General features: G+C 37.8%; 3 protein-coding genes across 3 annotated transcripts; 2 read left to right on the top strand and 1 right to left on the bottom strand.

Annotated features, from left to right (window-relative positions):
• The first annotated feature begins 4,065 nt into the window (after nucleotides 1-4,065).
• Nucleotides 4,066-14,486, top strand: LOC125770090 (uncharacterized). The gene is made up of 2 exons (XM_049439322.1): nucleotides 4,066-7,681; nucleotides 13,674-14,486. Exon 2 carries the CDS (start codon nucleotides 13,680-13,682, stop codon nucleotides 14,433-14,435), a length of 756 nt encoding a protein of 251 aa, XP_049295279.1. The 5' UTR covers nucleotides 4,066-7,681; nucleotides 13,674-13,679; the 3' UTR covers nucleotides 14,436-14,486.
• Nucleotides 14,487-14,609: 123 nt separating this feature from the next.
• LOC125770083 (raf homolog serine/threonine-protein kinase Raf) lies at nucleotides 14,610-19,745 on the bottom strand. Its single transcript, XM_049439306.1, has 4 exons — nucleotides 18,829-19,745; nucleotides 18,104-18,751; nucleotides 17,810-17,959; nucleotides 14,610-17,734 (listed from the first exon to the last, which is right to left on the bottom strand). Exons 1-4 carry the CDS (start codon nucleotides 19,129-19,131, stop codon nucleotides 16,778-16,780), a joined length of 2,058 nt encoding a protein of 685 aa, XP_049295263.1. The 5' UTR covers nucleotides 19,132-19,745; the 3' UTR covers nucleotides 14,610-16,777.
• A 967-nt stretch (nucleotides 19,746-20,712) lies between these two features.
• Nucleotides 20,713-23,553, top strand: LOC125770086 (pre-mRNA-splicing factor 38B). The gene is made up of 7 exons (XM_049439312.1): nucleotides 20,713-20,889; nucleotides 21,036-21,122; nucleotides 21,197-21,400; nucleotides 21,475-21,599; nucleotides 21,668-21,803; nucleotides 22,003-22,109; nucleotides 22,178-23,553. The coding sequence occupies exons 2-7, from the start codon at nucleotides 21,107-21,109 to the stop codon at nucleotides 22,787-22,789; spliced, it is 1,200 nt and encodes a 399-aa protein (XP_049295269.1). The 5' UTR covers nucleotides 20,713-20,889; nucleotides 21,036-21,106; the 3' UTR covers nucleotides 22,790-23,553.
• The last annotated feature ends 505 nt before the right edge of the window (nucleotides 23,554-24,058 follow it).

Raw genomic sequence — 24,058 nt, forward strand, 5'->3', positions numbered from 1 at the left:
GAGTTTCTGAGAGGAAACGCAGAGTATAAAACAGAAAGAATTTTAAAATTTTAAACCCTTATTTTTAAATGTAGTTTAGAGCATTTGAAAGAAAAAGGTTCCATGGTCTGATGCAAATAACTAAATGATTTTACTGTTTCGATTATATTTCTAGTTCAATATTTTTCTCACTTTATTCACTTTATGATAAGGACACATTTTTTATGCATGATTCAAGTCTGTTACTCGGTCAACTGTAATGATTATTTCATTTCACTCTCAGTTAATCCTTGTTCATTATGAATTTAATAAAAAAATAACATTTTTCAAATCTGAACATTTATCACACAAAACTAAACTACAATTTGTGCCGTTAAAAAAATGATATTTAAATCATCATCACTCAATTACGGTAAATTACTTCATTTATTGGCCATGCGATAGAATCAAAATATTTCTTATCCCGTTTATCATGTTCATCATATTCAAAACTTTAGGTCCGACTTGAGGTACAGCTGTCCTATACGCAAACAGTACGAATCTTCTCATCGCTTCGATGGTCACTCAGCACTGACCGTGAAATTGTTCTATTTTTTCGCTAAAGCAGACGCCGTAAAATTTGTAATGCTCATCAAATGTAACATCACATTTCCTTCTCTGTTCGTCAGCCGATTGTATGCATTTTATGGCAGCATATCGATCGGTATCAATTCAATTATTCAAAGCAAATAAAAATTAGATACAGGGCGTTAGGATGATTTCTTGCAGATGCACACTTTCAGCATCATTCACAGTTCTCTGAGAGCGTTTTCGTTACTAGTTACACGCGTAATCCTTGCGTGTACATAGGCAATTCGGATGTGTCACAGCTCATTGCATTATTTTTATGCAAATTTATCTTTTATTCGCTATTGGTTAACAATCCCTCCACCAAGAATAATGTCTGCTTGTTAGTGTAATATTTAGGTATAATATCAAGGGAGGAATATTTTACATGAGAAACCTAATGAAGGTAGAAGTTTGAATCAATACTATTGCATCTTATTGAGGATACAGTTAAATTAATACCATATCTACGTAGGTGTAAAAATATGAACATAAAATGTTCTATGTAAATATAAAAAAGTTTAAAAAAAACTTTAATTAGAGCACGAAAAAAATAGTGACAAAGAAAAACATATCAAACAAACATTTAACATTTATTTTTTTATTTTTTTGCTCGGTTATTTATTTTTTTTTTTGCTCGGTTAGAACTGCCTGGTCATATCAAGACTTATTTTACCACATAGCAGGATATTCAGTCCATGCTACCGGGAGACGGTCCGGATGGGATTTCAACTCCAGTCCTGCCGTGTTGGCCGGCGCCGTTTATCACATATACCACCATATTTTGTTTATTCTATTTAAATTTATTTATATGTTTAATTTTATATATTTATATTATTATATTTTTATTTTTTTATTCTATTTATTTTTTTTGCACATATAGTCATAAAATACAAGCTTCTTTGCATGAATCAATCGTTTCGAATCGTTTTATGCACTGCGATCGCGGTGCAGTTTGATATTGCTTGTATATAGGAGAACAATCAGTCTTCAGTTTTGATAAAATTGAATGCTCTTTTCATTTAAAATTTATATAACCTTCAATCCACACATGTGTCACTTAACGCTAGTATTTGACTACGTAACCGAAACAGTTAAAGCAAAAGTGCATAAAAGTGCCGAAAACAATAAAAATGTCAAGCTTAAAAACAGTATCAGCAAACAATCAAATAGGAGCCCAACAACGATGTACATCATCAGCAATAGTTTAATCCCTTCACGCTACTGCAAGTCATGCCTTCTGCTAATGTTGGAACAATCGTGTTGTCCCGTCGATAGCCCAAACATGCCCGATTTCCCCATTGTTGGTGCTCATTATGCTTCTTTTAATGTTACCATCGGAGCTAACGGTTATGGCGTAGGTCCGGTCGTCGTGGTGAATGAATAGTCAATCCTTTCGTCATTGTTTTTGGGGTGCATCGTGCATATCATCACCCTCTGGCGTTTGCTGCAGCGTTACTGTTACTGGACACAATCAGTGTCCTGCGGTAGTGTAACGAACATGAGGGTTAGAGGACTATCGTGAACCATCCCAAACAATTTTCTGTTTTTATTATAAACAAAATTTAAGGAAATAATTTTTACACACAAACAAATTCCTAAATCACAGGTCTAGAAGCAAATAAATAATAAACCTTTCAGGGATCAGTAAGAAGCTTTATGAATTCAATATTTGGCCAAGTATTTTCTAAGCCACATAATCGGATGTGTTATAACATAGTTCTTTGAGCTGTACATTTAATTTGCATTATCTTTGTATATAACAAAGATAAAAACAGGTTTTTTAAAATTATGTCAAACATTAAAACTTCAAACCAACCTAACAGCAACTATCAATATGTAACACTGGAAACCAAACGGTTATTTTAACATGCACATTTTTGATATCCGTCAAATGAACACCAAGTCTAGATTAAAGAATGTCCATAAATAATGAAGCAAAATGAGAGCATTTACATTTTTTACATATTTGCTATCATACGCTGGAAAAAAGCGATGTCCTTCACGAACCATATGTCCATGCAATGTAAGCGGCATAATACCCTACCCGAGCATCGTTACCATTAACTCATGTTGCACCGTGTCCACCAGCCTTACACGCTTTTGTCCTTTCGCAGCCGTCGATTGTTCCAGCCAAAGTCAGCGGGTGCTGTTGCTGTCGTTAAATTAATTGTAGCCAATACTGCTCGATAACGCTACCGAGCCCAAAGGGGTACTTTATGGAGCACGTGCTATGCAATTATGGCTACGTTTCGTTGCTGTAAGTGCCTAAGTGAGATGGTTTGAATGGGTGTTTTTTTTTTGTTATTTGTGCTCTTTGCATAGCCGATAATGTTCAAATTGTCAATGCACCCGGTGCATACATTGGAGAAATATTGCTCACAGCAAAATTCAATGTTGTACCATGCAATGTTTGTTTGTTCCGTCAGAAACTCAGAAACTTCCTTTTTACATTCCGACTCGTCCCAGTTGCACTTACCACGCTTGATTATTAGCTAACAGGCATGAACATATCCGAGCACGTCCATTTGCGTTAATACTTTTTAAATGATACCATTAGAAAGTTCAAATTAAATACTCGGTTGGCAATAGTTTTAGACGGGTGACATATGACGTTTGTTAACCACTGAAATGTAACAAATGCATAAAAAATTATCCTTTTTTTGTTTTACTTTTTTCTACCGAGGACATCAACACCGCATGTTTATTTGTATCTTCCTCTTTCATACGACATTTTAGAAGCACGAAACATGAATATTCGTAAACTTAAACAAATAACTTGCGCATGTCGCGTGTTTATTAATGCCTGAGTAGTCCAATGGTTCACAAGTCCTCCCAGCTGTCACTAGGACTCATGACATGGCTGGCGCTTCTCCAGTTCCGCTCCCATAACCACGAAACATTACCCATACATAACGTGTAGACTCAACTTTTCTCAAGGTCTTGCGCTCGTTGCGCCCTGAAACTAAAAGACCAAGAAATTGAGCTGACACCTTGAGGTAATTTCTTAATGGCACGTTTAACTATTTTGACCAACAGTAACAAAAACTGCCGTGAAAAGACCACAGGCTGGAGAGCTGACAATCATCGAAGTAAGTCGTTTAAAATATGCCAATTAACTGATCCACTTGTCAGTGACAGGATGGCAGTTATACCGTATGAATTACTTATTATGTTGTGTGTACCATTAATTTCGGCAAGCAATAAGCCATGATCATTATTTGCTAATTGCGGTTTTTATTGTCATCGTTTAAAATCAATTGTTTCGTGATTCGGAGTAAAGTGCAAAAAAACCGTGAAGTAGTGATATTTTTAATCTTGGACCAAAAAAATAGGAAAACAAAATTTTTAGAGAAAATATAAGAATGTTATAAACACAAAACGCAGGAATACCCATGCTCTTTTGAGCATGTGAGCAACGATTTTACAATTCACTTTCAGTTTCGTTTCTTCTTCGAGACATTTTACCTTTGTGGTTTTCTATTTCATTTATTTCACTTTAATTCTTTTAAGTTAGCAATTTCAATATTGCAAAGACATTTGCCCTTTGCGTTTTTTTTTGCTACTTGATTAGTTTTACTTATTAGTTTTAAGATTTCAATTTTATTATAAAAAATATTATTTTAAACACCCTTCGCCCATTTTTATTGAAAGTATAATTTATTTTGCAAGAACAATAAATCAGTTTTTAGGCAAACGGGAATAACCACTTTTTAATTTCATCATCGCTAGTTTTAGAACTCTCGGTTCTCTTGCCGGTGAAAAATTTATCTGAACTCTGAATCTGAACATAGAAAACATAGAAAATTTATGGAAGCACGTACATTCCTTTATTTCATTCGTCCTTTTTCTAAAGTCCTGGTTAACCGCGCACTATCGCGGTCGCACTGACCCGCATCCCTCGAACAAAGAAACCATTAGGCACGTGTAACGTGCAACGCACGAGAGCAATACTTCACCTGTCCTAAAATTGCTGGTTCAAAATAGAAGAAAAAAAAGTTACAGCACGTGCGCAAGCTGGTTTATCAACGCATTTCGTTTAACAATAATCGTCCTTCTATACGTTCATAGCATATGCATCACCAGCGGCCGCACTATCGCATGCTCTGCAAAAAATGGTGAAAGTTTCAACAGTACTTCGGTCAGCCAATGCAGGCTAACAGCTTCCTTGAAACTAGCCCCGGGTGGTCTTCAACAATGAAACGAAGCACATCCGAGCATTTCACCCATTCATCATTTTCCGACAACCGTGTAGCGATCATCGGAAGGGATAGAAATAGTTCTTAACTTTTCACTGTGTTTATCTGATTTTCAACTAGTTGTTTTTCCAACTGTATAAACCAAGCCAGCAGTATATCTGTCTGTCTATCCATCGCCCACCAGCGATTTGAAATATTTCAAATGTATCCTCTATTAATCCTATTGGCTGTGTGCTGTCATGAAGTGTTCTGGATTCTTATAAGAATTGGCGTTTCAGAAATTCCTTACATACAGATTCCAGTTGGACCAACTTGCATTATGCTATCTAGAATATATGTACACGAAATCGAGCAGTTTGTTTCGTTCACGATTCTGAACGGAGTTCGTTCAAATTTTTATGTGGCAATTTTTGTTTTTTTATTTACAACATTTTTTAAAAAGAAATACCGTAAACGTTTGTAATTTTTAATCTCAATTATATTAATTTCTACCGAACTCCTGTCCATGTCCTTAGTATCAGGTTCGATTGTTATTTTTTCTAAGTGATTGGAGTTTTTTCATGAGACTTGTCGTTTAATTAGTACAATGAAGTATCATTTCTGTTGTTGCGACTAAATGTTCTTTAACTTATAACAAAGTATTCTTTCTAAAAATGTAGATCACCCGTTTTTACTTTTGACCCGTTTTATAAAGAAAAAAATCGAGATAACTTCATCAATTTTTTACATCAATGTAATTTTTAGCACCATTGAGTTCAATGGTACACATGATTTCATTTTCTTTTTTATTTTTATTTTTTTATATAAAGTAAAGTGAATTATTGGTTAAACCCTTTTGACCCACACCAAACAATGTTGGATCATATGAAAACTAAATCTACACGCAGTACTAATTAATTTGCCAATTTTGTTACTATTGTTAACACTTAACTCGTTTAGTTTTATTTTGTGTAGTAAGTACAATTCTCGTAAAACAAATTTCTTCATGAACGACTACGTTATGCACCAAACATTAGGCATACTAATGTTTTTGATAAAACCCGAAATTTCACATAACCCAAAACATTTTTTTTTCATTCAATTAATTTTTTTTTCGGTTTATCTTCCAACATCCCTTGTGTGCCGTAACTCAGACCCATATTCTAGCTGATTTTTTTTTGTTTCTTGTTGTTTTTGATCGTCTTCTGGGAAAGTAAAATCTACGATGAAAGTCACCCCAGACCTCACACCCTAAATGTACACTATTGCTCTACATTCGTAGAACATTTCTGTTCAGCAATCACTGTCCGAGATTCATCAAACCCAGTCGGTCTCTCGATACAGCGGAAAGTGTTTGTGATGGGTTCCCAAGCCATCGATAAAAAAATGTCAGAACCGTCAACTTTTTTTTTCTTCGTTAGCTGCACAGAAAAAAATACTACCCTTTTGATACGATCTTGTACATGTTCGATGTTGTATTACATAGAAAACGTAAATGAGAGTTTGTTGGTTAACTTCATCTCAGTCATGTCAGCCGACTTCTTGGAACAGCGGCAATTTGTTCAAATCGCCAAGATCCCCACGATGGCCTTGCAGAGGGGGGCTTTTAAGCGGTATCTTGAATAATTAGCAACGATCAATGTATTTAATTCAAGCAGCTTTGAGAGCATTCTATGTGTAAGAGTTTTTAGGCTGTTAAATAAATTGCCTATTGACTATTACTAGAATACGTGATTCTTTCAAACGATATTTTTCGATTCATTTTCCAACGTTTAAGGCTTAAGTCATCTGTAGGTCGGTGTTGTGTTTTTTTTATCATTCTAGTTTGTGATTTATATACATTGTAAAGAAATTGTTATATGAAAGCAGTGCAAGTTGATGAAAGCTTTAATAGACAGTTGTGTGGATTTATCTGTTAGATAAAAGCTCAATATTTCTCGCAAATACATATCCTAAACATTGTAAAATGTTACCTTGTTTTTAGAGTTATCTAGCCTTGTTTCTAGATTCTAGCCTATGCAGAAATTCGGACATGTCTTTTACACCATTTCTTTTGCTCTGCCACTCTACAACTGTTTCTATTGCTTTCACATACCGTACTTCCAAATGATCTGACAACAGTCTGTTTGTTACTGGCAATTTTGGCTATGTACCGTGCACGGGGACAACTGATTTCAGGGTTTTGTCGTGCGAGACATCACCGAAACGGCTGTTAGGCGAAGAAGCTAGGCAAGAACCAGACGCCAAGAGGTAACGGGGCGCACCCGTCGAGTGTGCGAGAGTGTGTGTGTGTGCATAGCCCATTTCCTAGACGGGTCACAGTTTCAGGAAGTAATCTGACTGCTCACAGTGGCACACGCACGCACAGCCATAAACGAGCCGGCCCGTCTATTTCATGTGGCAACAGAAGTGGCGATTCAGGTAACAATCTTCCATCACGGCTGATCCTTTGCACCTTTCGATGGAAAAGGTGTGCTATGGCATGTAAAAGGAAAACATCAAACAACACAGAAGCCAACCCTTAGGTCCGAAAGCCCGACAAGGACACGGGATGTTAGATAAAGATGCACGAATACCTCGAACGAACATTATTCCCGCCAAGGCTCGATTCCACACTCGGCAAGGAGTTGATGATTTACTCGGCAATCTGATGTCAGTGAGCAAACATTCCCTGCGTCGTTGGCCGCGTTTCTCCAGTGTTAAAGTTAGTGCTAAGTTTCGTAACCGATGTGTATCCGGCTACAATCGTTGGTGTGTGCGACCGCATGTTGTGGAACTGGTGCAAACATTGTGGCCTTGAAACCGATGCCTGCGAAGCTGCGATTGCAACGTAATCCAATCGATGATTGTTGACAGCTGCTTTCAGCGCATCAAAATTAAGCGTGCATACTTCAAGCCTAAACATCTAAAACAATCTGGTAAGTACAAGCAGACTTCAGTACGATTAAGTTGGGAGTGGCAAACCAAGCCGGTTCCCTTTGGTGCACAATTCACCATTGACGAGTTGCCTAAAGTGATCTTTTAACAACTGTTTTAAAAAACACAAAATTGATTATTACAAATTTAAAGCTATTATAAAAGAACAATATAAATGCATATCACAAGTATCAGTCAATTGGGTGAAGAATATCTGATGAACATTTCCGGGAGAAATTCTGAGCGCCAATTTGTGAAATGCTATCATGCATATACTTTTTTGCATATTTTATACTCTTTATGCTGAAACATCTTTATTTGTTAAGTACACTCAGTATAGCGATTCAGAAGATCTTCAGATACTATTAAAACCTTAACCATGGGAAAAAATTAAAATAATTTTTTTCTGTAAACCTGTTGACTCTACAAATTCCCTTAATGGGTCTGTGTTTTAAGAGGAGTTTAAAAGTAGATTTCCTTTCATTAATGAAAAATTTAAATCGGTTAGTAATCGGTTAGTTAAAAGCTAAAATTTATCTAACATTTGTTTAAAATAATTTACTGATTGATGCCGTGCCCCCCGCCACATTTCCAAAAACTAGAAAACACACCAAGTCATCTGAATTATACGCCCAGTTGAACCAATTGTTTGCTTAAAGCTTGATTTCACCGATAACAGGGACCAAGCTAATCCAAGCTGATCATGACCAAGGTTTTATTGTAATTAACTGCGCCGAAACACACACACACACTTGTACGCATTTCGTACACAAAGTTTTCTGTAATCGTGTAACATCGACCAACCGCGAACTTGTCAAACAGGTTCCGCTTACCCGTGAAGATCAAAATCCGTTGATAGCACGTGGGTATGGCGTAATGGAAAATGCAATGGTCAAGTTGTGGCTGCTGCAACGTTTATACCCTTTGGAACTAACCCTTTATTCCTGAGTTTGTTTTTCCGGCACGCGCTGACCGTTGATCAACGACACCCTTACATTTTCCTATACAAACACAGTATGGAGCTCACCTTTTCTTATCCTTACTATCGCTTGTTTTGCCCAGTCAGAATGGACCTAAATCAATATGCATTCTCAGTTCTAAATAATACGGTTTTTCCTAAATTTTGAAAAAAATGTAGATCATCCATATTTAGGGCATTCACTTTCGGAAACCTTCTCTGATCTTTCCACCAGTCGCCTTTCAAACTATGCATGTAGGATCGCATTTCTATTTAAAAGCAAAATCTTCCTTTTAACGAAGAGTAGCTTATATCCTGTGAGCCCGTAAGCTGCTTGCACATTTCAATATTCCATTTTAAGCCGATTTCTTTAGGACATACGTGGACATTAGAAGCGTGTCACACTCTCGCTACATAAGACGACCTTGGGTAATCAACTTTGGGCGGCTTCTTTGGTCTTATCCTTCCTCTAAGCATATACTTAAGGAATGTAATGTTCATCATTTTTTTCGAAACTTAAATAGCTTTAACAAGATAAATAAAATTAGATGCAAAATGAAAAATGAAAACATGTTTCAAATTGGCGAATATGGTACAAAAATTAGAGATCTTGAATTAGATTTATTGAAAATGATCATTAACCTATCCTAAGGGTATCTTCCGAGTGCCGGCCATTTCTGGCTTACTAGACTTATTTTTACCTCGTAGCTGGATAGTTACACTTTACTCCGGCGGACAGCTCAGATGGGATTTGATACCCTGTCCTGCCGTGTGAAACCGGCGCTGTTATTATAATTTAATAAGCTGTTGTGAAAAATGCACTCTATACATGAACTGCGTAACATTTTGTTGCTTTCTTATCAAATTTATCAATGACAATCAAAGATACATATTTAGATGACACTCTCTGAAAATAATGAACTATTTTTATCTTTTATTGAAGATCATGTCTGCGTACTACATCATTTCACTTAGATTCATATTTATCACATAGCCAAATAATCGATTCTTGCTGCTCGGGGCTATCATATAGACAGAAGTCAATGCACGAGATCATTCAACTGTTTAAATTATTACCGTCTCCGTATTTTGATTTGTCTATCCTATTTCGTCGTATTCGCAGCGAGGTCAAATGTAAATACAACATGTATGAGACAAATTTTAATTGCATGAAACTGGAATCACCTTCCTATTCAGATTCATGCTTTCGCCATATTGATCAACAACTCCGAAGCAAGCATATATAGTTTGTAAAATATAGACCACAGTCACTATAGAAAAATGGAAATGACTTATAACTCCCTACCAAATACACCGTTCCTGATAAAAAAAAAACAAAACTAGTAGTTAAAAAAGCCTTTAAACGATTTTCTTCCAACCTTTTTTAATTATGTTCGTTTCCACCTCAACTGAAAAATCCTAATCTTTGGTTCATTAACATAATTAGCATCTCAGCTTACAATATGACAAATTTTAACAGGTTTAACCATTTAAAAAAAGGAAGGGATAAATGTCGATTCTTATCAGCATAGTCATAACTACACCTTATTATAGTACATGTGTATTTCAATCATCCTTTAACTAGAATGCGACCTATTGTGTTTCTCCTACTCAAATACTTGAGCTTCAGTTATCCCACTATCTATGAACGTTTCTAATTGAATTGACACGAAATAAGGCGCCCAATGGGGCTTGCATCTAACACCTGAGTGTTATTTATGCTTAACATTCTACATGCACACATGTTGTAAAAGTAATTAGGTCGATACCTCACTATAAAGCTCACTATCATCGGCGAACTTTTCCCACACTGTGTACAGTGCCCTATGCCGCTTTAGCCACCCTTAACATTTAAAATCTATGAGACACACATTGCGTGTCCGTGCGTTGGTATCTCTTTTTATTCATCAGCCGCTCCTATTTGTTTCAATCTCGCGTGCCTGCGACAAGATCTATTAGCGCCAACTGTAAGTCGTACAAAAAAAAAATTAAAAATTATGCTACTTCCCTAGACAGTACGTGATTGGACTTCCGGCTCACAAAAAGGTCCAATAGCATTGATTGTGGTCGCTATCATTAACCAGCTATCATTTCACCACTGCTTAGATGAGATTGATCCCTATCTGTACGACACTTTGACCAGTAAATAATTACTCTCTTGTTAGGTAAAAGCAATTCTTTGATTAATGGAAATATTTATTAGTAAATTACACACTGTTTTCATTATTATTTAACGGAATAAACTGCATTTCATCCGATCAGAATTGTTAAAGAGTTATTCTTTTCAAAGTTCATAATCGAAAACGTCTATTTATTATTCGAATATTATTTTACTTTTATTTGCATTAAAAAACACATTTTTGATTGGCAGTTTATTTTAATATGAAATTTCAAAAAAAATATTTTTTGGTTAGCCTATCTATAGACACTGCAAACCTTCTACTGGAAACCCAATGTTTATCGCATGTCTACCGGAAGATGCCGTAACGTTCGGCCAGACCCGAAATGCTTGATTAAATCTCACACAATTTCCGCGTCGAATATTACTGTTTTTTTTTTGTCGTTACCAGCCCAAAAAAGAAGGGAGAATGCTGCTCGCATTGCGTAGGATAGAGGGGAAAACTAGGAAAAAGTGCAAAAATTCTACCCCACATAACTAGTTTATGGCCGATGGTTTGGCCCAGTGCCCCTAAGGTGGCGCCCCAGGTACCAGTCAACAAATCGTTATATCGCAGCATGATCAAAACGATGTGTTAGAAATGGGCAAAAATTTATGGCATTTTCTTCTCGTTCGGTAAACCTTCTGCTCTGCTGTCTTTTAATTTGTCTTGGTCAGGACGAGCGCCTTTCTTAGGAAACATGGCAGGAATTGAAAAAAAAAAATATCGAAAAGAAAGGTGAAAACAAAGAGAGAAAGATTATGCAATACGAACATGAAACATGCTGCACACACCGGTGAAAGGTGGCGGTATGAATCATAAATTCTAAGACAAGCAACGGGGACATCCGGAAATTTTCGAAAATCAAACAAAAGAGGACGAACATTTTCTTTCAATCTGTGCCAACTGTACGCATGCGTACCTTTCGGGTACGTGTGTAAGCCGATATCCCGGACGTGCTAGTTGACCGGACAGCTTGCACATTTTCGAAGGGATTTTGCTATTCTGCGTGCAGCTTGCGTAAGTTGTTGCAATTTTTCATTTTCTTTCACTTAAAATTCACACAACAAACAACACGGTGAAATGTTTGAATCATTGATCAGCATTAAACGTGTTTAAATTTAAAGCACTTTCAGTTAGCTGTTCAAATGTACGTAACATTTTTTTGTTCTTTTATTCAGCTAGAACGGCCTGGCGGGATTGATAAATGTACCTAATATGCACGTACTGGAATTATGGTCGCTATTCAAAATTCAAATGATTTTATTTTTCTCCCCACCGCTGTAGCGAATTTCTGGTTAAACACAGAACCAAAAAAATACAACACAAAAATAACCGTTTTTATGTAAGTTAGCAGTGTTTTGGTTGAGTTCATTTGAAGAAAAATCTGCAATACTGTTCCCGATACCATACCATATGGTACACACAGTATGTGGACCCTTCAACGCTTCAATTTTGTTTGCTGCATGCCTATAAGTAGACCCATTTCGCTGTCCTTTCCTCCCCAATCGAAAGATTGCACGCTTGTAATTTATTATTTGGCACCTGTATGCAAATTATCTGGTTCAAATTTAACATTTGGCTTCTGCACAACCCAACTTGCCAACAACCAATTGCAGACCGTATGGCTCAACCAAAAGTTAGCCAAAAATGTAACGCGGGTCACGGTCCTTTGTTGAATGGCAGGGGGGAATATTTGGACGATCAATTGTGTGGGAGAGGGGGAAGGGTTTCGTGAGGGGAGAGGAGGGCATATGATACATTTGTTGTGGACACGTGTGACCTGAGTTATGTTTATTCTCCGAACGTTTGTCGTCATATGTCCCCCCATTAGAATAGTTAATGGATTTTAATAAACATGGAACACTTTCGTAGATCGAGATCAGCGAATTGCAGTTTCATGATGCTAACACAGACTGCCAAATTTTCGTCTTAGTCTTATTTCGTCGTGTGCATCATTTAAATTTCATTTTCTGTCTTGATCCCTGCTTAGGTTCAAATATATCAAGAAGATGAGAAACCGTTCTTCGCGGTGATAAATCTCAAAGAAATATTATCGTTTTTCTTTCCCACTCATCTCCGTTCCCATTTGACGTTAAAAACATTGCACCCTTGCTATATTGATCCGAAACGATCCTTCTTTGGTCCATATTGGTGCATGCATATGGAACAGATAGATACGTTTTTTCAACTAAAGGGATAAAGCGGCACAAAATGTGGTTCGACGTGATCTTCGCACCGGTACCGTACTGCAAAAGTATTATCCTTCCGTACCTAGATTGCATTTGTAATCGAGAACGAAAAAAGGGTACACTGCGGAACCTTAATCTTGGTACCGCAGGTGAGCATTAAGTTCTTTCAGCAATCTTTTCCTTTCTCCGTGCATTTGGTTCGCAAAGGAAATGTTAAGTGAAGCGTATCAAAATGGGTAAAAACTATTTCCTTTTTGTAGTGTAATTACGGTGCGCTTCTCTTTTTTTATTATTAATCGTATCTACAAATCTTCCCGATCCCGAAAAATTGCACGCATAGGATTTTAATTAATAGTTCAACCCGCCATAATGGTGCAGTCACGCTGCAATCGGATGGATCCAATTAAGCAAACAGGATCTTCGATTGCTCTTATAGTCTACACATATGTATACGTAAATGAAGCACCACATCTTGCGAAATATTCGCTGAATTGAAATAAATTGTATTCTTTAACGAACTGGCAATGGGAAACATTATATTTAGAACACATTCCACAACACAATTAAACAGATTCTACTCAACTGATTTATGTATGCCAAAGATTAATTAAAATATTACGCAGCTATATTCAAGATGCATAAAAAAATTAAAACAACTAATATCTTGTTTCTCTTACACTTTTAGAAAACCATGCTTAAGTGGGTTGTAACGCGCGCACCACAAACGATGTGCAATGACTGGCAAACACATAACGATCATCAGTGGCGATGGAACATGGAAATCCGTCAACCTGACCGTACGCTAGAATTTGAAAACAACAATAATATAGCCCCGACAGGAGCAAAGATTTGCTGCGACGGCAACAATTTACCATACGATCACATTGGTTCAAAGCCAACAGATTCTTCAACGGTAGCTCTAGCAGCCGCCAACACATCGTCGAATGTGCTTTCCACCACAAACCTCAACAATACGGCGTCTTCCTTTCGCTACTTCTTAGTCAATAATCATTCGTCTCCTCTGAAAATTCTGAGACATTCATCGATCGCTGAGTGTGCGCCACGCAGTACACCTCCACGGCGTGGTTTTGGTTACCGCAGAGCAGTACACCGAAGGCAACGACGGCGCCGGCTCTCTAGCCTTCATATACGCGAACCATCGGAACTGGCATCGCCCAGCTACCGGCAGGCTGACGATCCTGCGAATGATTTATCCGGCGATCTACTTGTGACACCGTTGCCTGATCGTGTAACTGCCATGAACGTACCGGCAACACAGTGGCAGGAAGTTTGGAACATTTTCGCCGCAGAAAATGAACATTACAATGAGCGCGAAATCAAAACGCCGGAAAGGATAGCGTCGTCGAACCATGGCACGAACCAACTAGTAAGACGAAAAGCCGTACGCCGAAGAAAACCTGCTCAATCTTGTACGAAAGACGTTTAACGTCGATACGTGTTGTATATTTGCACATATTTTGCTTAAAATCTCTACACTCTTATCATCAGCTTAGAAGAATATAAAAAGAGAAAGTGGAAAAAATAGGAACAAGGAACGACTAACTTAATATATTCATGTAAATAAATGCCGCTACATCTATATTAAAAAACAAACTATTCGTTTTGCTGTAATTTTTTGTTTAGTTTATTTCTCTTTCATATACTCATTCTGTATATATCGGTTTAAGAGGAAAGAAAAATGTAACACATGCTAGATTTAGTTTCACCCTAATCTTTTGCACCGCCACTCCCTCTTCCAATTTGCTCTTTGCCCTTTTCGCGCTGATTAGTTTTACTTTCTTTCATTTAATTTTACTCGTCTGCGGCAATGGAAAGATGTGCCTTCGTTCACCGAAGAGTTGTTTTTTTTACTAAAAACAGCAACAAACTAAGAAGAGACAGCCTCTTTTCTACCGACCCACAATACGTTTACGCTTGCAGCAACGAACATGTTTCGAATTCCGAAACATAACTCACACTTTACGCTTAAGACGATTTTCACTCAGTTTCTTTAATGCATCCCATCGCTTCCGAATCCGGGCACAAGAGTTTATCATTCTTTTGCGCGTCAGTTTCTTCTTCAAGCATTAAGATGTGAGTACTTGCGTGAATATTAACCTTCGTATATAACCAACTGCAGTACCGTGATTGGTGTAATTCATTTTTTCTTCAGTTACATTAGCCTTTTTTGCATTTGTTTCATCAATCCATGCTTTTGTGTTTGTTCGCTCTCTAGTTACTTGTTTTTAACTGAAAACTCGTTCTCTTTGCTTTTCATTGTTAGCCTAGTGTAATATGACCAGTTATGGGTTTTAGATTCCATGTTTCTGCTGTTTACTACTACTTTGGATATCAAGGTTTATTTCACTTTCAGCATACCGCTACCACAATCTAATATATCTAATTCATTCTTTTGCTCGTTTTATTTGCCATCCTCTGTCTGATCCAACAATTTGACTCTATATCAGGTCAACATAATATCGTTTCACTTTTTTTGCATGCACCGCTAACACCAAACCGTATCATTTCACAGTATTACCTCTATCCAGATTAACTATTGTGACGCGATAGTAATGATTTATCATTTCCATTAACCGTTATTAATTAGCCATTACCAGCAGATGTTGCTTACTATATTTAACTTTATTTACATGTATATGTTGTCCTATTTTATATACTTGTTGCTTATGCCTGTTCAAACCCTCATCTCGTATTTTGCGTAATTTCCGACTAGCATCAATAGCACATTTTCCAATCTTTCCCTACCATTCACTTTTGGCAGAACTTTTTCCGTCAAATTTCATTTTCGCAAATCAGTAATTTTGCTTAGAACTGTTGCCTGCTGTCGTATCCCAAGCTTATATTTAAATACTGAATGGTCATATGAACGAGCTTTGTTATCGAAAGAAAAAATTAACAATTTCGTTCATTTAAAACAATGATGACGATAGCTAGTAGAATGCGACTTGTACAGAACTAACAATAGAAAACTTAAAACAAGCTAATTAAAGTTAATTAACGTAAGTCACAGCGTAATTGGTTCAATGTTCTATTAAACGCAAACATATAAAGACAAACAGAGCTTAACTGATTACAGTCTATACAAACTTTATGTCTCAAGTTACCACCTTTTTTCTTGCTGTTCATGGTCAGGCCTTTTTTATACTCTTTTAGGACAGAAAAAGGTTGTCAAAGGGAAGGCAACCAAATCATCATAAAACTAATGCTTGTACTGTTTATTGTAATGGTTTTAATTAAACAATATTCACCACTGTAAATGAATAAACACGTACGACTGCTCCGATGGAATACAATCACAGGTATTGTACGCTACACAGAGACATCATAAATCCTTTACTCTGAACCGTATGAACGATATTTCGCAATGAACACGAAAGAAAAACTATTCTCTGTTATGAAAATTTGCCAATCCAATTTCAATAAGAGTGGAATAGAACTTTCATTAGGATGGGCGGGCAGTAGATTCGTCAAACGTTCGATATATGTCGGCATCGATATCGACGTCGATAGTAGAACAAAATATTCCTCTTGTAATTATTATTAGCAGCCTTATTCCAATCGTTTATCTATTTATCCAGGCTTTTAACTTTATCAACTGTCAACCAAGCCACAAAGAACTTATTTACAAGCGCATTTGCGGAGTTTATAAAGGGCCCGTTTAATTGTTTTTCCTGCATTTTCATATTTCGCATTCCACCGTTGGACAAGGAAAGTATGCAACACACCAGTAATCCGCCCCCGTGTGTAGGTTTGATAAAAAACATCATTTCAATAATTTCCCGCGCCGTTGTAAAACTGAAAGTTGTGGAAATTAACCGGCGTCTTGGGACTCGAACACATGTACAGAAAATCATCATTTTGCAATTGCGTTTGGGTGAAGTTTGGTTCGCTTGCACTGCGGTGGAACTTGGGCATGGTTCGTAGCATATTTTCCAGCATGTTTAGCAATAGCCGGAAGAGCGGTCTTTCGTCACGATTGAACTTGATACAATCCTCAACGCAGCGCTTCAAAGCCTGCGGACAGTCGGTGCGCACCTTCGTCAAGTCGGGTCGTAACTTACCACAGCCAACCATGAACAATATCTGGTCCTTGTTATTGATGTGATTGTACGGCAACTGCTCGGTCAACATTTCATACAACACGATCCCGAACGCATATACGTCGCTTTGAAACGAGTATGGATTCTGTTCCTTCATTCGAATCACTTCCGGAGCCATCCACAGAATACTTCCGGTCGGTTGGTTGGACTGCTGCGAACCGGACCACCGCACTTTCGCTGTTGCCAGTCCGAAATCGCCTATTTTTACTGAAAAATCATCGTGCAAGAAAATGTTGTTCGACTTCAAATCCCGGTGTATAATGTTCTTCGCGTGTAGATAATCCATCCCTTGTGCAGCTTGACGCGCGATATCTATCAGCGTGTTCAGCTTGAACTTGGTCTCGTTTACGTGAATGTGTTTGTACAAGCTGCTACCTTCGCACCATTGCGTCACGATCGCTAGTGACGGCTTACTTACACAACCCATAAACAGAAGAATGTTGCAGTGGCGCGTTTTCTTGAGCATGGCAACCTCATTCTTGAATGCTTGCAACTGTGCCGGGCTGGGAGTTTTCACGTTTAATGTTTTCACTGCCACTGGTCCATGCCAATGGGCTTTGTAAACTGTACCAAAAGAGCCGGAACCAATTCGTTGTCCTATTAAAATCTCTTCAGCCTGAATGTTCTGTTTGGAAGAAATGTTTAAGGACAGGGTGTTAGTGATCCACATCGTCACAAACAGCAGCACAGTTTTACTTACCCAATTTTCGTCCGACTGTTTGGAGTCTCTCGGTGACAGCAGATTCTTATTGCTTTCATCTGCCGATCGGGCTCTCGGCCTTTTGCTATGGTTCAAGGTGTTTGTGGGCGATGCCTGTGTGGAATGCGAATGCTCTTGATTTGTTTGGGCCTAAAAAAAAATGAAAAAAAAACACAAAATTTATTACGATTATTTCGCCAATGATAACATTGAAATTGAAAACAATTTGATACTATTTTTTTTTTGTTCGACAGTCTATCTAACGAATTTTTGGTATAAATAAATCTGACCTACCTGGAGCGGTCGATTGCTGATCACGTGCCGATTTTCCCCACCAAAGAATGGCTTTATCACATTATTAATGCAAACATTTGGGGCCGAGTTGGAACGATCATGCTGATTGAGTGAACGCGGATGTCGCAAACTAGTACTATACCCACCAGCCCCCGGATTGATGATGCCAGCCGTGCTTTCTGGGTTCGCCAGAAGCACATGATAAAATGTGCTGTCCATGTGTCGTTTGCTGCATATCGGTGGCACTTTATCGACGCATCGCTGGTGGAATCTATAGTTACACTGGTTGCAGTAGAAACCGGTGAACAGCAGCCGGCGGCAGCACTCACAAAATGCCAGTGAGAAAAATGTTTTCCGAATAAACTGATGCGAAATGTACGTTGGGAAACCGATATCCAGAATGCGAACAAACACCTCATCGCAGTTTAGCGCGCTTACGTCGGTTTCCCACGGAATCGGATAGTCATTGTTGCCGGCCGTTACCTCGCAGAATTCGCAAGTTAGATTTCGACGCTTTAATGCCTTCGCTAAAGCGTCCTTTAATCGCATCCCCGGTATAACCTGCACGGACGTGCGCTGCTGATTCGGTAAGAAGGCTCGAAGCAACATCTTAGACTGTCGGCTCAGTGTCCCGCACATGCTTTCGGTCTGCAAACAATGCAACATTATTATGTTTCATATGACACTAGTGAAAAAAAAACTAAAAAAAAACAAACGTTCCTTACCTCTACTCGCTCTTCTAGGTCGGGAGGTTCACTCGGTTCGCTTAACTGCTCATTTTGCAACTGTATCTTTTTCTCTATCAGATCCTGTTCCTTGATTTCTAAATCGTGCAGCTTCGAAGTGAGTTCTTGATACTCCTCCAGGTACAGCGCCGGCGGCTGCTGGAAGTCGGCAAATTTTGCATTTAAGGCGTCGATGTTTTCTCGAGTAACATGGATCACGGATTTTATGTTCCGCAGGTCTTCCTCCAACTGTAGATACGGATCGAGCTCATCGTCCGTGTCTTCTGCTTCGGCCGAAGACATCGAATTACCCTCCGATCGCAAGCAACAAAGAGAAGTTTAGCGAAACTTTTCCTTGGAGGCTCTGCTTCCTTCCCTTGGCTAAGATAGTACGGCTCAAGAAAAGGCTTTGCCTATAGCAATTTCTATTCCTAAAGCTGTTTGTTCAACTGAGGGTCAAAATTTGCTTTTCTTTTCTTGTAATTTTTGGATTTCTTTCCCTACATCTGCTTCTTCTTGCCTTTTTCTTCTGTTAGATTGCACTCCGGTAGAATTATTGCAGCAAATCTTGTTCGGTGCTTAAATTACAATATTATTCTCAACACTGATAGTTACTGCAGGTACGAGAGAACGAAATAAACTACACTTAGGCGTTAGTTATTCTTGTTTCGCCAACTAATTCATTTACTATTGAATCTCATTTTCGTTCTTGTTTCAAGCTTTTTCACTACAGTTTGTTGCTTTACCCAGATAACATTTAGGCTAGAATTTGTATGCAAACCTGTCAAATTCTTTTCACCACTTAAGATTAATAGATACCAACGTATATGCGCGACACTGTATAGGCGTGTTGTTGGTCATAAAAGGCACAAAAGCCAACTAGGCAGACTCTCCACATAATGCGAATGCACAGGGAATCCCCAGCATATTTTTGCGGATCGCGAAGATGACGAATTATACCGTGCAAATAGACGTAGAGAGACATTTCTCGACGCGACATTTCTCAAAAGTAGCTCAATTTTGCAAACAAAGCAGAACCGCTCGGCGAGACATTTCTGTGGCTGTGGCTGTGATGATATAATTCTATGTATTTCTATTCTTTTTTTATGTATATTCTTTTCATCGCATTTCATCGAATATTGACGAGAAATTGACTAGTCGCGGCGAGATGTGTCGCTCTAGGTCTATTTGCACGCATAGTCTAATTTCTTCTTTGCTCGTAATGTGTTTCGATTTTTAAAAGTTTTTTCAAAGAAAAACAACAACAAAAATATAGAAAAATTCGAATTATAAGGAACTAACCCACATATTTCCTTCTTTATTCTTCTTCTCCTTGGCGTAACGACCCCTGAGTTCGGCCATTTCTGGCTTTCGAGATTTATTTTACCACGTAGCTGGATAGTCAGTCCTTGCTACAGGAGCGTGTTGATCCCCGGTCCTGTCGTGTGGACCAGCCCCATTTATCACAAACACCACCGCCCCCTCCTTCCTTCCTTATTCATTTATCTCGAATGCGCGTAACTCGAATACCGCCTTACTCGGCGATAAACCGTTTTTGCGTTATTTCCACGTTTATTTGGGAAATTAAGTTTTAGAAGAGTATTATAAGATATTGTAAACTAAACATAAACCAAAATTTGTATGAGGAATTTATAAACAACGTATTTTTACCTAGGAGATGAGGGAGTGAAAAATTTATAAACTAGGTATAGGTAACTAGGTAATATTTCGAATCTTTTGATTACATTCTTTCATAACCTTTTGATTACATTCTTTCAAAAAATCTGAAGTAATTAATTATATGAAAACATGTTATGGCCAGCAGTTGGCATCCCCCTGCCCAATGTGCAACTATCGCAAAGGCATTGCATTTGTCAAATTTCTATATGTATCTTTAGTTGCCCAGATACCGACAGCTTCTGTCAGAATGCTAAAATAAAAAAAAGCTTGTCTCCTTGTGGTTTGTTTAGCTGGAGCCGCACAATTTGGCTGTAGTAATTTAATATACACAATTTGTATGTACAAAATTCGGTTATAAAACTTTTAAGTTACTTATTTGAGGTAAGATTCAGTAAAGTGGTGCTCCTACAATCTTGTATACATTGTATACAGTCGTGTATGTGTGTCGCTAGGCGCTAGGAATATGCCTTTTTGTTTACCAAAAAGCTTGTGTACCGATGCTTATACTCTTTAACTAACAATTTCAGAAACTATTACCTTACTGTCGCAGTTCTGTCTTATGTGAACTTTATTTACCGGAGAACGTGTTACTCCCAGTATGGAATTAGACAACAGTGAGTACTACCGTCCGAATGTTTCGCGCTTAAAATAAATACCGCTAATGCTGGATTTATTTATGTTCTTGCAGATGTTCACGATCAGCAGCAGTATTATGAACCAGAGTTACAGCAGGCTCAACATCATCAACAGAGCACGCAACCATCGAACCAGGCGAATGCTCCGAAAAAGTCGGCGAAGCAAAACAATGCTCTGCCTCTTTGGGGCAATGAAACTTCGATGAATTTGAATCCATTGATTCTAGCAAACATTCAGGGATCGAGTTATTTCAAAGGTGAGTACCTAGAACAACTGATTTGGGTCTTTAGCATTAAGTATATAATTGAATTCGAATCATTTAATTCGCAGTGTCCTTGTTCAAACTGAAGACTTACCACGAAGTAGTAGACGAAATATATTATCAAGTGAAGCACTTGGAACCATGGGAACGGGGTTCTCGAAAAACAGCGGGCCAGACAGGAATGTGCGGAGGAGTAAGTTTAAATCTGGACGATAGATGCTTCTTGCTATGAATTTACAATTGAACAATATCGTTTCACAGGTTAGAGGTGTAGGGGCTGGTGGAATAGTTTCAACGGCATTTTGTTTACTTTATAAACTTTATACGCTACGATTAACTAGAAAACAAGTAAATGGACTGCTTACACACGGCGATTCACCCTACATTCGTGCGTTAGGTGAGTATTGGTTATGTTGGTTTTGTTGTAAAATCATGATTTATGTATTATATATAGATTTTAAACCCCTTGTGCAAGTAATAATTTTGCACTGAAGGCAATATAAACAATCTAGATAATATATCTGACATGTGCTAAGCTTTCAGAGACACAATTATTTAAAGTTTCTTACTTAATCTAATCTTTATGAACTACGCAGGTTTTATGTATTTACGATACACCCAACCACCGGGTGATTTGTTCGATTGGTATGAACCGTACCTAGTAGATGAAGAAGAAATCGATGTCAAAGCTGGCGGAGGCCAGGTATGCGTATGCTTATTTATGGAACAAAACATACCATTTACTTATCTACTGTATATATATTTCTAAAGACAATGACCATTGGTCAGATGATACGGCAATGGTTAACCAAACTGGACTGGTTTTCAACTCTATTCCCCCGTATACCGGTACCGATCCAAAAGCAAATTGATGCAAAGCTTGACCAATATGCGAGAGAGAATGGTGTCTCGTTCGCTGACACTCAACCTGACCGTGGTGGAACAGCTGTGGGAGGAAAACAAACCCGTGGAGGAACATCAGGACCTTCAGGCAATGCAAGAGGATCCGGATCAGCTCCTTTTACTGATGAACGAGAATCAGCACGTCATGAGCGAGGTTTGGCAGTACAGTCATTTAAAGAAAAACCTCTTAAGCGAGAAATGTCTGACCATTGTGACCGAGACGCACGATCTTCTCGTTACGAAAGGCACGACGACGAAAGACATGACCGCAATCGGAAAGATTATCGCGCAAAGGATTATGATCGCGATTGGGACAGAGATAGGCATAGAGAACGTGAGAGGGACAAAGACCGGCACAGGGAAAGGGACCGTGATCGTGATAGATCGCGGGATCGCGACCGTGATCGAAAAGATAGAACGCGTGATCGAAGATCAAGAAGTCGGGAGCGCGATTATCAGCGTGATCGTAGACATCGTTAGCAGGTTCTCTTTAAAGGAAATCGTTTTATTATTTTCACATATTTGCAAATTTATCATTTCTAGGATAACAACTTGAAGTAGCTAATTTTCCAAAACAAAACAACTTTTGTACAATTGTGTGCACTTTTCAAACATTTAGCTACCTTTGCAATGTACATGTGGCCTTTGTACCACTTTGGCTTGCAAATATACCATTTATGACTTTCTGTTTTGTTGTTTTCAGATGAATATTTTGCAAACAAAAAAACGAAGCACACGAAAATGTTCGGATGTTCAGAAACATAGTTTTGTAATTGCTTTGCATTTCACTTCAAACAGGAATGTATACTGGTGAAAATGTGACACAAAATCTTGTAACAAGGGAAAAAACAAAACGGGTTCACATTTTTCATTAATGGATGTATCTTCCAATCAATAGCACTTTTCCTCATAAACCACATATTGCCTCTATTCTTTAGCGATGTTTACAAGATATCGTTCTGTATGCTAAGCACAGGAAGAAGCAGTTACTTTCTGAACTCGTTTTTATTTTTAATCATTGTCAGCTAATCGATTACCTCATGAAACTTCCGTTTCTCATCTTCATAACTTTAATACCTCATTCATAACGTAGCATTACTAATATGATTTCTTCTTTCTTCGTTTCTACCTTCCTTAACGCCACTACATGATGCTGAACGACTTAGCAGCATCAATATTGCGCCATTGTTGCACTTGCAAGAGTATAATACAAAATAAATAGAACAAACTATGTTAAACAAGAATGTCTTTGACTACCTCAAATGGAATGGCATGACCAGATTCTGTTGGTATTTTTTACAATGCGTTTTTAAAGGGATAGTCATAAAAATAGATCTATTATTGATGTGTGTGTTTTTTTTTTTTTGTTGCCACATTCTAGACATTGGACTTTTTTTTAAATTTGTAAACTACATGCTTCGTTAATTCTTTAAATATGAAAAATACATTTCGCAATAAGTAGGTTGAACAAATGATGAAAACCATTTTCTCGCAATATTTCCTCCCTTTACAAGCGAATATCCATCAAACTTTCAAACAGTATAGAAAGGATAAGTCGAATAATTGGTTTAGTGCGAAAACTAAGCATAAAAACATATGCATATTATCAAAAACTAAACCGTATCCGGTAGGGCTTATGTGAATCTAAGCCTATGGTCTTTCAGTTTATTAAAGATAAATTCCGTTGTGTTTTTACTTATTGTTTTCTTTTACTTTTAAAATGCAAAACTGTTCAATAAATAAATAAAA

This window comes from Anopheles funestus, chromosome 3RL, assembly GCF_943734845.2.
Source record: "Anopheles funestus chromosome 3RL, idAnoFuneDA-416_04, whole genome shotgun sequence".
Classification (NCBI taxonomy): domain Eukaryota; kingdom Metazoa; phylum Arthropoda; class Insecta; order Diptera; family Culicidae; genus Anopheles; species Anopheles funestus.

Excerpts from the sequence above, each read along its gene's own strand:
- LOC125770090 (XM_049439322.1), top strand. The coding sequence starts at position 13,680 with ATGCTTAAGTGGGTTGTAACGCGCGCACCACAAACGATGTGCAATGAC.
- LOC125770083 (XM_049439306.1), bottom strand. The coding sequence starts at position 19,131 with ATGTCTTCGGCCGAAGCAGAAGACACGGACGATGAGCTCGATCCGTAT. Across the intron at positions 18,752-18,828 it reads ACCTAGAAGAGCGAGTAGAG|ACCGAAAGCATGTGCGGGAC; the intron begins GTAAGGAACGTT and ends CATTGTTTGCAG. Across the intron at positions 17,960-18,103 it reads TCAGCAATCGACCGCTCCAG|GCCCAAACAAATCAAGAGCA; the intron begins GTAGGTCAGATT and ends ATTTTTTTTTAG.
- LOC125770086 (XM_049439312.1), top strand. Across the intron at positions 21,600-21,667 it reads AGACAGGAATGTGCGGAGGA|GTTAGAGGTGTAGGGGCTGG; the intron begins GTAAGTTTAAAT and ends ATCGTTTCACAG. Across the intron at positions 22,110-22,177 it reads TCAAAGCTGGCGGAGGCCAG|ACAATGACCATTGGTCAGAT; the intron begins GTATGCGTATGC and ends ATATTTCTAAAG.